At 34.5% G+C, this 16,457-nt stretch overlaps 1 protein-coding gene across 9 annotated transcripts in view; it reads right to left on the reverse strand.

Annotated features, from left to right (window-relative positions):
* LOC150107333 (L-aminoadipate-semialdehyde dehydrogenase-phosphopantetheinyl transferase) overlaps nucleotides 1–16,457 on the reverse strand; it is a 169,965-nt gene that overhangs the window by 129,742 nt on the left and 23,766 nt on the right. For all 9 annotated transcript variants that reach the window (XR_016548193.1, XR_016548192.1, XR_016548191.1 and 6 more), the window contains exon 3: nucleotides 8,155–8,276. Coding sequence is in view for 5 of the 9 variants with exons in the window: in XM_090391195.1 (XP_090247321.1) it covers nucleotides 8,155–8,276 (122 nt within the window). In the remaining 4 variants the exon portion in view is untranslated. The remainder of the gene's footprint in view (nucleotides 1–8,154; nucleotides 8,277–16,457) is intronic.

Genomic DNA, 16,457 nt, shown 5'->3' on the forward strand with positions numbered 1-16,457 from the left:
AAGTTTATCATTTTCATCTTCCACTTCGGTTTCACACACGGGTTCAAGGTTGAAATGTCCACCTTCATGGTCCAAAAGAATTTTCCAAGACTTTACAAGCGATATGTTTCGAATCTCTTCCCATGCTTCAGCCAACCACCTTATGACATCTAGAAAGTCAATCTTTTTCAGAGTGGTTACACAGTCTTCATTATTATCAATCGCTGATATCAACAAACTGAGAAGACACCGACGATACTTTTTCTTTAGCATTTGAAGGACGCCCTGGTCCATCGGCTGACAAACAGCAGTCACATTGGGTGGTAAAAATAAAGCTTTGATGTCTCCATCTGTGAGTTCGTCACTGCCAGGATGCAAAGGTACGTTGTCAAGAAGGAGCACAGCTTTTCTTGGCAAATTGTCGTCTTTCAAATGTTTTTCTACAGTTGATACGAATTCATTTTGGACCAGGTTTTAAAGATTTCTAGATTCATTCATGATTTCTTTTGATGTGTGTAATATAGGGGTGGTGATTCCTGATTTTTCAGTTTTTTAAAAGCTCTAGGTTTCTTTGATTTTCCTATTAATGTAAGCTTAAGGTTGTGGTTGCCGGTTGCATTACTGCAAGCCAAGATGGTGACTCATTCCTTGCTTTTCTTGTATCCTGGTGCAGCGGCTTCTTTTTCTGATGCAAGCGTTTTTGTAGGGAGCATCTTATAACTTCAACTGGTCTCATCATAGTTGTACAACTGGGGAGTAGCTGTACTACTCCCCAGAAATTCCCTCCTTTTCAATAAGCTTAAAAAGATAGTCTTTGAACAAAGGTACAGCCTCTTTATCAGCGGATAAAGCCTACCCACTTTTGGTAATCTGGCGAATACTGAATCATTTTTTCCACCGATCTAACCATCCATCACTGGCATTAAATTCTGAATCTTCTCCTTCTACATGTATTTGTCACTTAAATTGCAATGCTTTTTCCTGCAATATCGGCGCAGTAACAGGCAAGCCTTTTCCTCTTAAGTGTTCATGCCACAAAAATAAGCTTCCTCAACTTCTTTATGCTTACCTTTCAGCATCGTTTTCCTTACTTTCATTCCACTTCCACTAGCTTGGGCAGCACACCACTTTTCAATTTCTGTTCGATTTTTCTTCCAGTCTCCAACTGTACTCTTCCCGACTCCTACCAAAGCAATAATTTTTGCCGTTACCCCAGAGTCTAGTCACTTTATAGCACATAGCTTCTCCTTCATAGTCACTACAACCTTTTTTGTTTATCACTCATTTCGTAATCTTTAATAAAAAAACAACGAAGCACACCAAACAACAATTTACTAACGTAAATTGTTGTTTGGGAACAGTGGCAAATGTATTCTGCACTTGTGGACATCCGATACACAACTGCCGAAGCGGGGAAATCCACACTTTGCATGTCTCAACTTGTGTTATGCACACAGCATGTAGGAGGATTGTAGCAGACACCCGCTTGCAACGCCTTGGCAAAGTAAATTACAGTACGTATTCCTCATTTTATCATGGAGAATTACTGTATTATTATAATTCTCCATGATAAAATCCGGGCTCCAGATAGTACGGAGGCCAGATAGTTGAGTCTACTGTAGCTCTAAAACAGACCTGAGGTACATCAACACAGACTTTTCTCTTCCAGGATGCTTGTTTCATATCAACAACTTGCTGATAACTATCAGAGAGACAATCTCGTATCCGGTACACTAATCTATCCAATAATCTCGTACCTAGTTCACTAATCTATCCTATAATCTCATATCTAGTTCACTAATCAATTCTGTAATATTATCTCTAGTTCACTAATCTATCCTGTAACCCTATCTTTCTAAATATACTAACTCATCATGTGGCAATCAAAGACCGTTGAAAAATATAAATATCCTATTGTATATGTATTTTTTCTGTCCAATACATTTGTCACTCTGTTCTAATATACAAGATGATTGCTAAACCATGATTTTACCTTAACAAATATAAGCTGACCATAAGAGAATTATTATTATCATTAGACCACCAAGGAGTCAAAGACTTATTGGGGAAGGCCATACTAGCTGTCACACCTTCTCTGTTCAACTCATTCGCATTAGATGCACTCACAACTTCAACAGGCAAACTGTTCTGCTCACTCAAATCTAACTCAAAGGGGTGAGCTAGATTTTTTTCTATGAGAGAAAAAAATCTAGCTCACCCCTTTCTTAACCATACACAAAATTAACTTCCATGGATGTCCTCTTGTCCTCTCCCCATCTTCCATATGAAAAATTTTATGCAACGATATGGGGCACCAGTACCTTTATTAACAGTGACGCACACATACTTACTTAATGCTCTTCACTCCACCTGGGAGCATAGGTCTTCCACCACCATTTTCCACTGGACTGTTTTTTGCTTCTGCTTTTATTTGGTTCCAGTATTTATTAATATTTGTTATTTCTTTCAGTATTGTTCTTTATCATGTTTCTCTTGTCCTTCCTCGTCTTCTTTTACCCTGTGGATTCCAATCTAGAGCCTGTTTTACTATTACTTTATCTTCTTTACTCAACACATGCCCCAACCATCTCCATTTCCTTTCACGTAGAGCCTGTTTTACTATTATTTTATCTTCTTTACTCAACACGTGCCCCAACCATCTCCATTTCCTTTCACGTATCTGTTGCAACATGGGTTTCTGGTTTGTTCTCTGCCATAATTCTTCGTTTGATATTTGTTTTGGCCAATATATTCCCAGTATCATTCTTAAACACTTGTTTAGGAAGACCTGGGCACTGTTAACTATCTTTTTGTTTAACATCCAAGTTTCTGGGCCATGCATTAGTATTGCCTTTACATTTGAGTTAAATATTCTCATTTTAGTTTTTATAGACAAATTCTTGTTTTTCCAAATATTTCTAAGTTGGTTGAAAGTTGAATAAGCCAGCTGTTTCCTTCTATTTATATCTTCAGTAGTTCCTCCTTTTATTGATACTATTGAACCAAGGTATATGAATTGTTCTGCTTCTTTAAGCAGCATTTCTTCTATTGTTATTTGTTTATTTTGTTTTGCATTTATTTTCATCAACATTGTTTTATTTTTATTTATCCTAAGATCAACTTTTTTGGCTGTTTCTACAAGTGTTGTTGTTTTTTGATTCTATATGTTGATGCTTCTGTGAAAGTAAGCAGATATCATCTGCAAAATCTAGATCGTGGAGTTGGTTTTGAAGTAACCATTGTAATCCTGTATTTCCATGAGATACTTTTCTCATCACCCAGTCTATGACAATTAAAAACATAGTAGGGGAGAGTATACAACTTTGCCTTACTCCTGTCTTTGTTTTAAATGGTTCTGAGAGGGTATTTCCATGTATTACTTTAATTTCAAAATCTCCATACTTTTTTTTTAATTATTTTTATTATTTTTTCTGGGAGTCCATAATTTCTAAGTAATTTCCATAGGGAAGATCTCTGGGGAGAATGTCTTCCCAGTTTCAAACATGGTTCTAACATTCCAATATCCCAGTCTAAGCTTGTCTTTTGGTAAGGTGTCTGTCACTTTCTTCCGCACCTCTGCTTCCCCAGAAGGGCTTTCACAGAGGTGCCTTGTGTTCATGCAGTTCGTGTTCTATTTTCTTCATCCGTTATCACATTTTGGAAGGTTTCAGTTTGCATAGCAAAGATTTTTTTCTGAGACTGGGTGGCTAGCCCTGCGCTCAACCCTCCCCATTTATCCGGGATTGGGTCCGGCATGTCAAGTTTTCACTAAACATGGCTGGGTTTGACGTAAATGTGGTATGGTTTTAATTTTTGGTGTTTCCTGAAAACAAAGAATGCATACCGGCACCTACTGTTTTATAATAAAAGCACTGGTCGAAGCCATTCCTTAGACTAGAATGTAGGTATTGTGGAAGTAAGTTCTCTATGAGGAAGTTACTGTTCTCAAGTCCTTCAAACCTTGCTGCTGCTCCTGCTCTGTAAATTTCTTAACATCTACCATGAATGTTAACATAATAAATAAAAGTAACACTGTGGTTAAAAAAAATAAATACATAAATAAACATGAAGAAATAAAATAACTCCCATGAAGTTTACCCGACAAAAAAATTTTTAAAAAAATATCAAAAGTGCAATGAAAAAAAATTTAAACACATTAAAAACAAAAACACTTCCAAACACCCCCCCCCTTAGAAAAACAAAAACTCCATTAAAATACTTTCAAATCAACTTTGCCAACATTCAATACCTTAATACAAACAAATGGCATATACCACTATTTTCATTAAAAACTTGATAAACTTTCTTAATTACACACCTACATCCTTCTTATATACATAATCCTTGTATTAGATAATTATGATCACTCACTGGTCATGTTGAACTCTTATAGTGTTTTCTACTCATACAACTGTCACACTGAGACTAACAGTAAATGTATGCTATAGGGAATATGTCACATTTAAATGTTATCATTTCTTATCATACTCCAAAGGCATAATATTATGCCTTTATAATAAGCAGAAAAATTATTACAAGCAATAAGTCTTTTTTTACATATGTTAAATCATTATTCATTTTCTAATATATTCCAAATGCTAAATTTCAGTATAATTACTCTTGCCATAGTATAGGAAATAAATTGTGTACAGGTGGCAAACAAAACAAATTTAATAAGTGTTTATACATTTTGAAATATAAGCTAAAACAACAAGTAATTTATTTACATGAAACTGCGATTTTTTTAACTACCCTGATAGTAATAAAGTCTGTTGTGGTGGAAAATCATGGCAAACTCATTTTATCTACCTCTATCATTCACCATGTCTCCCTTAGTCAATTAGTCCCTTAGCCTCCTCACAGTCAATATTCCACAGTCCAGATATAAATCATCTGTATGCATAACCTACACAAAAGATATGAATATAATGCCACATGCATAGCTGTATCAAGAACTTGTAAAGAGATGTCTTCGTTAAAATTATCATTACAAAGTATCCTTCTCAGCATCCTGATCATCATTTTGTATGTTTTATTGCCTTCACTCCTCAACTTCAATCCCTGTCAAGCATCACTCCTAGCTTCATCAGTTTCTTACAATAAAGGTGGGACTTTATATTTACTCCAGTTCATTATAATATACTCTAATCTCTTTGATTCAAAATGCATGCACTTTGAGTTGAGGCAGCAACATTAAACTGACAAACATAGTTTACCCATAGTACTAGTCTTTTCAGAATTTGTAATTTCCTTATATATCTTATATAATTTGCATCATTAGCAGGAAACTGGCCTTCCACCTTCATATTTTGCACAGAGAGAGCTTATGGTGCATCATTGGTTACCTGCTAGTGCTCAGACTCTGTCCTCCATATACACATGTGCACTACTTTCTGATAGTTGTAAGTTATTCTCTTGTTCATATCACCATCTTATCCATGCAAACTACAGTACATTAGTACCACTGGCAGTAATGATTCCCAAAAACCATTTCAAAACTTGAGAGGCGTTCCTTTTAGGACTACCTTTAGCCCAATAGACTGCAGACTACTTTATATTCAGCCCTAGAAAAGATGTGATTATTAGGAAGTTATTTGTCTGTTACAATTCTGAATTATTGCCACAATTATTTAATTGTTAGTGCCTTATGCTCTGTGACAAGTACTTTTTGTGCTCTAAGGATGCTGGTTTGAAATACAGAAAACAGCAGCATAATAAATTATATTTATTTCATTTATGTGGTGTTATGATTCAATACAATTCATGTTAGAAGTTTAATGGAGTGAAACAGAGGACTTGAAAATAACTGTATTTCTTTAAGATTCTGGCTATTTTTTCTGATGAACCTCAGACATGGGGGATGGTGATAGCATTACTAAAATCTTTCAGAGTAGAAGGTCATGGATTAGCGGAAGGATTGATTTTTTTTTTGATACTGTGGGAACTATAGCCATTAGATAAAAAAAAAATGTAGTGTATGTGATTGAGTTCTACTGAAGAGAGATCTCATTGAAACAAAAGGTTACAGGCTTTATGGGTTAGTGTTTTAAAGACATCATACTGTATGAGAAGGGGGAGGGGCAATGGAAAAGTTTGTGAATGTATCCTGTATGAGTGAGTTTCCTGTAAAGGGAGACAAGTTACCATTAGGCAAGCAAGTGACCAAGGTATCTAGAAAGGGCTAGACTATTATTAGTTTTCTTTTCCATTGTAAATTGGATTCTAGGGTGAAGACTATCGAGGTGATAGTGCCTGTCTGGACCATGAGACCAAACAGAAAACATATATCTTAACCAGATAGAAGCTTTGAGAGAGGCTGAGTCAAGATCTTATTTTTCCAAATATTCCATAAAAAACTGGCAAGGAGGAAATGAGAGGGGAGAACCTGTAGAGGTGCACTCTGTTTATAAATTTTGTGATTCCAAGAGAAATAAATGGAATGGACAGCAAAGGTAAAAAAGTCTATGATATCAAGAGGAAAAACTTTTTTTTTAAACGTAATAAGGTGTCATTTAAGGAAATGTTGGTGAAAGGTGATGTCAAAGCTCATTAAAATATCATTATCATTAACAATTAGATTTTCAACCGAACTTTTAAAATAGGAATAGCTTTTATGTATGATGTAGTGTGAACCAGTAAGGGGAGAGAGGACAAGAGATTTCACTAAATATTTGGATAATTTATAGCAGGAAGAATTAGTACTATCTACTATGGGTCTTGGGAGGACTTAGCTTTATGAATTTTAGGTAAGCAGTATGTCAGAGGGGGGGAGACAGCAAATGAAAGATTTAAGTCTTTTTGTAATATCAGGAGGCAAAAACTAAATGTTTTTGAGTAGGCTTTTTAATTTCTTGATTTACGATTTAGTGGAATCATAATCAAAAGGTCTGTAGGTGGAGCAGTCTCTAAGAATGATAATGCATGGATTCAATACAGTTAAATAATTAAATTGAATTAAAGCAAATATTCAACATGTTTTCTACATATTTGCAAAGTTTTGTTTTTTTCATGTTTATTTCAATTTAATACTGTTAAATAATTATAATAATAATTGCCAATACTTTTTTTATATATTTGCATAGACAAATATGCATCCCTTGTACTGCTTATATCAAGAATTCTGATAGGGAAAAACATGTCATATATGCCATATTCATCAGACTCTGCAGCACTAGATTTCAACATATTCAGAAGTCTAGAAAGTATCATGATATAAAATAACTTGAAAACTTATCTTCTTCATCAGCCATTTTCTGTCCACTGCTGAATTCCAGCCATCTCTTTAATCTCATCCTCCCACTGTCTTTTTGATCTTCCTGTAGCTCTCTTTCCATTTCTTGGATACCATTCTTATATCAATTTTGTCCATTTTTGAGTGTTACTTCTTGCAATATGACTTGTCCATTGCCATTTAGATCTTATAATAGTTCTTATAATGTCTCTCACCCTAGTTTTAGTTCTGACCCAAATACTGTTCTTTCAATATAGAATAGGAATACAGTAAAGATCCTGAACTTGGTCAATTTTTTTAGTCAAAGTCCAGTTATCACTTCCATATACCATGACAGGAAGTATACAATTGTCGAATATTTTTCTTTTAAGGCAGAGTGGTATGCTTCCTTGGAGAATTCATGGTATTTTCCAAAGCCTACCCAACCAAGTTGAATTCTACGTATGATTTCTTCTTCACAGCCTCCCTCTACTGTGATCTTTTGTCCTTAAACATAGGAAGTTACTATATCAATTTCCTGATGTTCCATTTGTAATAGATTTATTATATTATTTTGTTTTGTCTTTGTTTATATTTAATCCTTTCTTTTCACTTTCTGCACTCAATTCATTGATGAAGCACTTTTGCAGTTTTCTAAAAGAAAAATGTCATCAGCAAATTATAGGTGATTTAGTTCTTTCCCATTTACCATAATTCTTCTATTTTTCCAATTCAGGTTTTAAAAATTTCTTCTAGATCTATTGTAAATAATTTAGGAAAAATGGCATCTCCCTATCTAACTTCATTTTGATAGGAAATTTTCATATTTGTTCCTGATTTTATAAATGTAGTTGAATTTTTATATATATATAACAGTGTAAGTTTTTTCAATTACTTAAAAAAAAATTAAAAATTATTTGAAAAGCCAATTAAAGATTTTTAAAAATATAGAATAAAACATTCACCCAAATTCTGTAAAATCTTATAAGTTGTTCTCTTTCCTCAGCAGGAAATACAATGTGACACCATTCTGTAGAAGAAAATTGCCTCTTCATTAATCTAAAGAAATCTGGAATATTTCTTCCACCTGTAAAGTAAAAAATTTAAGCCTGCAAAAAACAAACTAGAATTCATACATTCCTTGTGATGTCAATGGTTATTAGAAAATACCTACCTAAATAGTAGAAATATAAAAAATATATATAAATAATATATATTACTATGGTCAAGCAGTTTTGCCAAGTATCACATGCATGAGAAAAAGATCCTAATGATGACAGGAGGAATTTTGTATAAACACTTTGAGGTAATTTAGCAGTGCTAAGTTACCTAAGCTTGAATGACAGAAGGAAAATCCAGCACAAGTTTTTTTTTTTAATCTCCTGAAAAACAAGAAACATGCACTCTTACAGGTATAATATGTAAATTATAGCACTAATTATATGTCCAGAAAGAAGCAGATCTAAACAACAGGTAGAAAATTGTTGAAAGTTTTTCCACTTGGTTATAAATTAAATTAAAGATGACAAGAAATTATATTCTTGTGTAATCCTTTATCCAAGTGTAAGCAAAGTTTGAGTGTGAAGTATCTTCACAACTAGGCTACTTGTATATGGAGTCTAAGGCAATAATGTGAAGTCATTAGCCACCATATACAAGTAGCCTAGCATTGCAAACTCCTTTAATTTTAATCTCAGAACTCTCATATCTGTGATCTCCAGTCTTTGATCAACTGTTTCATTTCTAGCTTGGCTCTCAGATTTTTAAGTTAAAACTGGTTTGAATACTGTCCAGTACACAGCTAATTTAGCATTTTGATTAATTTCTCTCTTATTCCACATAGAGTTATTCACTTGGCTCCAAACTATACCAGCTTTGATTATTCTGTTGTCAATTTAATTTGACATCTACATTAAAAATTGTGCCTAAATAGATGAAGCATTTTCTATATGTTCTTTATTCAGGATGCAGATGACGTTTTTCAATGTTCCTGTCTATTTTCTAAGTTTATCTTTTTTATTAATTTTCGAACTGGATTTGTTACAGCAGTTATTCAATTTAGTTAAGGAATCCTGCAGGCTTATACTGAATTTATTTCGTAATTTGACATCTACATTAAAAATTGTGCCTAAATAGATGAAGCATTTTCTATATGTTCTTTATTCAGGATGCAGATGACGTATTCAATGTTCCTGTCTATTTTCAAAGTTTATCTTTTTTATTAATTTTTGTACCGGATTGTTACAGCAGTTATTCAATTTAGTTAAGGAATTCTGCAGGCTTATACTGAATTTATTTCGTAATTTGACATCTACATTAAAAATTGTGCCTAAATAGATGAAGCATTTTCTATATGTTCTTTATTCAGGATGCAGATGACGTTTTCAATGTTCCTGTCTATAAGGGTCAAAGCTGTATAACTGAGAGGAGACCTCCACATAGCCTTTAAAGGAATGCGGAGAACCGACCAGGGCTTCTGACCTAATGTCCAATCCTCACCTTCTCGTGGTGCACCCTGTTGGGTATCTACTTGGATACTGAACGGACGAGGATGGGCTGGCAATTTGGGATTTAGCCGACCAAATTGTATTCTTATTGGTTAAACCAAAATATAGAATGATGGTACAACATGACAAAATTTCATGCCGGCTGGGGCGTCGCCCGGTTAAACAAGGCCCCCGTTGTTTTCGCCAGGGAACCAGGGCGAACAGCGAAAAGTCAGCTACTGGAACAAATCTGAAAACAAACCCCAACTCAACATCACCAGAGTTAAAGATCGGTACTATCAACGTAAGAAGCCTGAATGGCAAAGAAATGGAGCTAGCTGAGGAATTAGATAAGTACCAGATCGACATAATAGGGGTGACTGAAACAAAAAAGACCAAAACTGGTGAGCTCTTTCTGAGCAATAAATACAAAATGTTATATTCAGGCAATGACAATCAAGGAAAAGAAGGAGTAGCCATAGTATTCAACACAAAATACGAGGCTAATCTTCTTGAATGGCAGGCAGTCTCAAGTAGAGTAATGTGGGCAAATATGAGAATGGGGAACTGGACAATGAGACTTATTTGTGCCTATGGTCCCACAGAAGGTTCTACTAAGGTAGAAGTGGAGGAATTTTTTGAGGCTTTAGAAAAAGCAACTGACACAATGAAAAATGAAAAGTTGATCCTTGTTGGGGATCTAAATAGCAGAGTAGGAAATGATTGTCAGACATACAAAAATATTTTGGGAAAATTTGGAGAAAAGAGCAAAGCTAATAATAATGGCAAATATCTGTTGGATTTCTGCTCAGGACATGGACTGGTCATTACTAACACCATGTTCCAACATAAAAATGTGCACAAATTCACATGGAGAGAAGAGGCTAGGAATAAGAAAAGTCTCATTGACTATGTTATTGTTGATAGTGATGTTTTCTTCCTGGTGCAGGACACCAGAGTGTACAGAGGATTTGAAATTGGAAGTGATCACTATTTAGTCTTGAGCAGGATAAAATTGAATTTCATATTGAAAAGAATAACATGTAAGAAAGTTTTAAAGCGAATAAAAGTTGAGCAGCTCTCAGATGTGAACTGTAGACTAAAATACACAAAGATTATTGAAGAAAAAATGAAAGAGTTTGAGAACAGGAACCAAACCTTGGAGATTCAGTGGCAAACTCTGAAGAAAACATTGATTGATTCTGCCAGAGAGGCCTGTGGTGAGGTTGTTTGTAAGGATAAAAAAATCAGAACTCCCTGGTGGACACAGGAAGTTAAAGAGGCAGTGAAGGAAAAGAAGAAAGCATACCAAAAGTTCCTGGCAAATAAGTCAGCTTTTGCTCTTAGAGAATATAGAGACAAATGCAAGAATGCTAAACACTGTGTAAAACTAGCTAAACAAAAGTCATGGGAGGACTTTGGCAAGAATATAGAAAATAAATATCAAGAAGGTGGCAAAATATTCTGGAGGTTGTTGAAGAAACTTAAGAATGGAGGAAAGAGTGCTGTAAAAGGAATTAGAGATGATAAAGGTGACATGAAAACGGGAGAAAAAGATATCCTTGAAGTATGGAGTAATTACTTTGAAAAACTGCTAAATGAAACAAGCAGTGATGACAGCACAGTGGTAAAAAACACTGACCAGGCATGCAGTCAGGAATACATATCCATACTTGAAGTAGAAAAAGCCATCAAAGGCCTGAAATGTGGAAAGGCAGCAGGAGTAGATGATATTCGACCTGAAATGCTGAAGTATGGTGGTATAAGAGTATTACAGTGGCTGCACTGCATAGTTCAGAAAGCCTGGACAGAGGGACGAATTCCCGATGATTGGAGTAGAGCTCTCATAGTACCCATATATAAAAAGGGAAATAAAACTGAATGTGAGAATTACAGAGGTATTTCTCTACTGAGTGTTCCTGGCAAGATCTATGCAAGTATACTTGAGAAACGGTTGAGAAGAATTGTGGAAGAAAAGCTTGGTGAAGAACAAGCTGGATTCAGGTGAAATAGAGGCTGTCAGGATCAGATCTTCACTTTACGACAAATAGTTGAGAAAGCATGGCAATATAACAAAGATCTGTATTTAAGTTTTGTCGATCTGGAAAAGGCATATGACAAGGTGCCAAGAGAGAAGCTATTCAATATGCTGCAGTTATATGGTGTGAATGGGGCATTATACCAAGCAATACTTAGTCTTTATTTGAGTTGTAAGTCAGCAGTCAGAATTGAAGGAAGTACAGGAAGATGGTTTAATGTTAAATCTGGTGTGAGACAAGGATGTACATTATCCCCTCTGTTATTCATTATCTATATGGATCACATTATGAAGGAAAGTGGTATTAAACATGATATCAAAATTGGAGATGTTAATGTCAGCTCTTTGCTTTATGCAGATGATGTTATACTTCTAAATAAATCTGCTACAAGTCTGCAAGATTCTCTGACTAAATTGAATAGCTGTTGTAATAGATATGGTATGAAGGTCAGCAATAAAAAGACAAAGACAATGAAAATAGGCAGAATCATTGAAAATGTCAACTGTGTTGTGAATAGAGAACCTGTGGAACAAGTAAAACATTTCAGCTATTTAGGCACGATTTTTACTGAAGATGGTAAATTAAATATAGAAATAGACAACAGAATCAGCAAAGCTGGTATGGTGGGAAGTCAATTGAATAAATTCATATGGAATAAGAGAGAAATTAGTCGTAACACTAAATTAGCTGTATACAAGACAGTGTTCAAACCAGTTTTAACTTATGGATCTGAGAGCTGGGTCAGAAGTAAAACACTTGACCAAAGACTAGAGACCACAGATATGAGAGTCCTGAGAAAGATTATAGGCGTGAACAGATGGCAACAATGGCAATATCATATTAAAAACGAGGATATTAGGAAAGAACTTGACATTGTCAGCATCCAGGAATGCGTTAGCAGAGCTAATCTCAGGTGGTATGGTCACTTAAATAGAATGGGCGAGGAAAGATTAGCAAAACAAGTGTTCTCTGCCAGGGTGGCAGCAAAACGACCCAGAGGAAGGCCAAGATATAGGTGGATTGATACGATACAAAGTGCTTTAGACGATAGAAATATAAGATCTGATAATGTTGGAGTCTTGACAAGTAACAGACTGATTTGGAGGAAAATTGTAGATAGGAAATTAATAATGATGTAATTTTTTTCATGTAGTACTATCATATCCTGTACACCCCTTGAGGGTACATGGCAGGAATTTGATGATGATGATGATGATGATGATCTTTTTTATTAATTTTTGTACCGGATTGTTAGAGCAGTTATTCAATTTAGTTAAGGAATTCTGCAGGCTTATACTGAATTTATTTCGTAATTTGACATCTACATTAAAAATTGTGCCTAAATAGATGAAGCATTTTCTATATGTTCTTTATTCAGGATGCAGATGACGTATTCAATGTTCCTGTCTATTTTCAAAGTTTATCTTTTTTATTAATTTTTGTACCGGATTGTTACAGCAGTTATTCAATTTAGTTAAGGAATTCTGCAGGCTTATACTGAATTTATTTCGTAATTTGACATCTACATTAAAAATTGTGCCTAAATAGATGAAGCATTTTCTATATGTTCTTTATTCAGGATGCAGATGACGTTTTCAATGTTCCTGTCTATTTTCAAAGTTTATCTTTTTTATTAATTTTTGTACCGGATTGTTTCAGCAGTTATTCAATTTAGTTAAGGAATTCTGCAGGCTTATACTGAATTTATTTCGTAATTTGACATCTACATTAAAAATTGTGCCTAAATAGATGAAGCATTTTCTATATGTTCTTTATTCAGGATGCAGATGACGTTTTCAATGTTCCTGTCTATTTTCAAAGTTTATCTTTTTTATTAATTTTTGTACCGGATTGTTACAGCAGTTATTCAATTTAGTTAAGGAATTCTGCAGGCTTATACTGAATTTATTTCGTAATTTGACATCTACATTAAAAATTGTGCCTAAATAGATGAAGCATTTTCTATATGTTCTTTATTCAGGATGCAGATGACGTTTTCAATGTTTCTGTCTATTTTCAAAGTTTATCTTTTTTATTAATTTTTGTACCGGATTGTTACAGCAGTTATTCAATTTAGTTAAGGAATTCTGCAGGCTTATACTGAATTTATTTCGTTATTTGACATCTACATTAAAAATTGTGCCTAAATAGATGAAGCATTTTCTATATGTTCTTTATTCAGGATGCAGATGACGTTTTCAATGTTCCTGTCTATTTTCAAAGTTTATCTTTTTTATTAATTTTTGTACCGGATTGTTTCAGCAGTTATTCAATTTAGTTAAGGAATTCTGCAGGCTTATACTGAATTTATTTCGTATGAAGTAACTAAGGCAATTGATGTAAAGTCAACAGCATCTATGTAAAAGTAGACTTAGTCACTTCATTACTACACACATATACATTTTACCTTTCAATTTCATCATCAAAGAGAATATCTTTAATAGAATTTAAAATAGCCATATTCAAATTATGTGCAATAATTTGTAACATCTGGAATGTCTCTTCAATTTTGGAAACTAGTCCAGTTTTTTCCCAACATGACAAGAATTTGTTTATTTCACTCTCTCATCTATCAAAGTACACAGTTTTTGGAGAGGAATTATGTAAACAAGTGTTTTCTCTGATTTTTATCTATACATCTCATATAATGAGATTCTTCTCATTTGAAATATCTGAAGAAGTATCTAGAAGAAGATTCACTACTGGAGTCTTGAATTTTCTCAACTAATTTTTGTTTAACGACATCAGCACCTGCTGATGTCGTTAAACAAAATTCTTTTAATTTATTATTATTATTATGTGACACCTCTAGGGAATTCAAGGACTCATCGCGAGAAGACATTCCACTCTACTTCGTTAAACACATCTCAACCCTCTAAACCCCCACTTATTTCTCCGCTGTGACACTACTACCATCAACTCTATCTACCGCCCATCATCACCAACAGCATTTTTTGTCTGTAAATTGGGTGTGTTCTGAAGGCCAATTTGTCTGTACACGGGATGAAAAACCTGTTTTCAGGAGAAAAAGCCCTGCTACCTCTGTATGAGATTGGCTAACTCACCTTCAATTGAAAAAATCCATATAAGACTTCCCCTTGTCATGACAAGAATCGAAGCCAGGTCTTTTCCAGTCAAAAGGCACAGTGTTCCGCTGTCCTTCCAATTGCACTACAGAGGCACCTATATCAGAATGAAATTCTGATATTGTTCTACTACTGGGTCTATGAAGTTTTTGAAGTCAGTAAATGGCTTATTGAATTTAACTTTATAACAGGCTGAATTAAAAAGGAATTGTAAGTGTTCAAACATTTTAGAATCTATCTTTGTTTGGAAACCAGCTAGAGATTTTCCTGGACCATTTCTACCCAGGTCTGTATAATTTTTTTTGTAAGAATAGGATCCTTCATGGAACCTAAATGTCTCCATTTTCAAAGATCCTGAAAAATCTTGTAGTAATATAGAGTTTCTATCAGTAGTCTCAGGATATTTTTATACATTACAGAATGACTTCACTTCATATTCATAGCACAACCACTTGAATGCTTTGTGCAGGCATTTATCTTGAAAGCACATCTTGACTATATTTATTTGATGACATTTTTTTTCCCATTGTTTTTAATATTTTCTGGTCCCTTTGCTTCAGTTTTTCACTTCACAAAACTAAAAAAAAAAGTTTAGTTTGCATTTCCTTTCATTTGCTGTGCATAATAAAGGCCAAGTTTATAAATTATCCATAAAAATTATTCAATAGGAAAAACAAGTATACAAACTATGGTGGAGATACTTAATGAGCAGTTTATAAAGATCTTTCAATTTTGTGAATGTGACTTCATGGAGAGATTGAGAGCAGTTGATGATGGGGAGGAGAGACTTACTATAAGTGAGCAAGAGGTGTTTGGGGAGTTGAGTAAATTACATGTAAATAAGGCTGTGGGACTTGATAATATATCACCATGTATTCTGAAGGAATGTGCCAGGGAGTTGACACCTGCCTTGACATATTTTTTTAATACGAGTCTTGCACTTGGTCAAGTTCCTAAGGAGTGGCAGGAGGGCAAGATTGTGCCACTTCATAAAGGAGGTGATCGAACTCAAGCATCAAACTATAGGCCTATCTGTGTGTCAGGTGTTGTGGTTAAGTTGTTGGAGAAGCTTGTGAGAACTAGGATCCAGAGTTGGGTTGACAACAATGGTATTATCTTTGATGGACAGCATGGATTTGCTAAAGGGAGGTCATGCTTTAGTAATCTACTTACTTATTACAATAAAGTGACTGCTTCCTTGAACAGAGGAAAAAAATACACAGTAATATACTTGGATTTTGCAAAGGCTTTTGATAGAGTACCTCATAAGTTGACAGTCAAACTAGAGCAGATGGGGTTGGATATTAGATTAATGCATTGGATTGGAGTCTGGCTATCTGATAGGTATCAACAATGGGGGTGCGATATCTAGGAAAAGGAAAGTCACTAGTGGATTGCCTCAGGGGTCTGTTTTAGGACGACCATTACTGTTTAACTTGTATATCAATTATATTGGCGAAAATTTGGATGGAGATATTCAGTTGTTTGCAGATGATGCAAAGTTGGGATGAACCATAAAGAGTAGTGAAGATGTTGTGGCCTTACAAGAAGACTTGAATAAATTGAGTGATTGGGCACGGAAATGGGGATGCGAGTTCAATGTTGCAAAATGTAAGGTTTTAAAATTTGGAAAACAAAAATGGGATGCAGAATTTAT

This window comes from Typopeltis vanoorti, chromosome 4 (genome assembly GCF_054136105.1).
Source record: "Typopeltis vanoorti isolate ZY-2024b chromosome 4, IOZ_Tvanoo_1.0, whole genome shotgun sequence".
Classification (NCBI taxonomy): domain Eukaryota; kingdom Metazoa; phylum Arthropoda; class Arachnida; order Uropygi; family Thelyphonidae; genus Typopeltis; species Typopeltis vanoorti.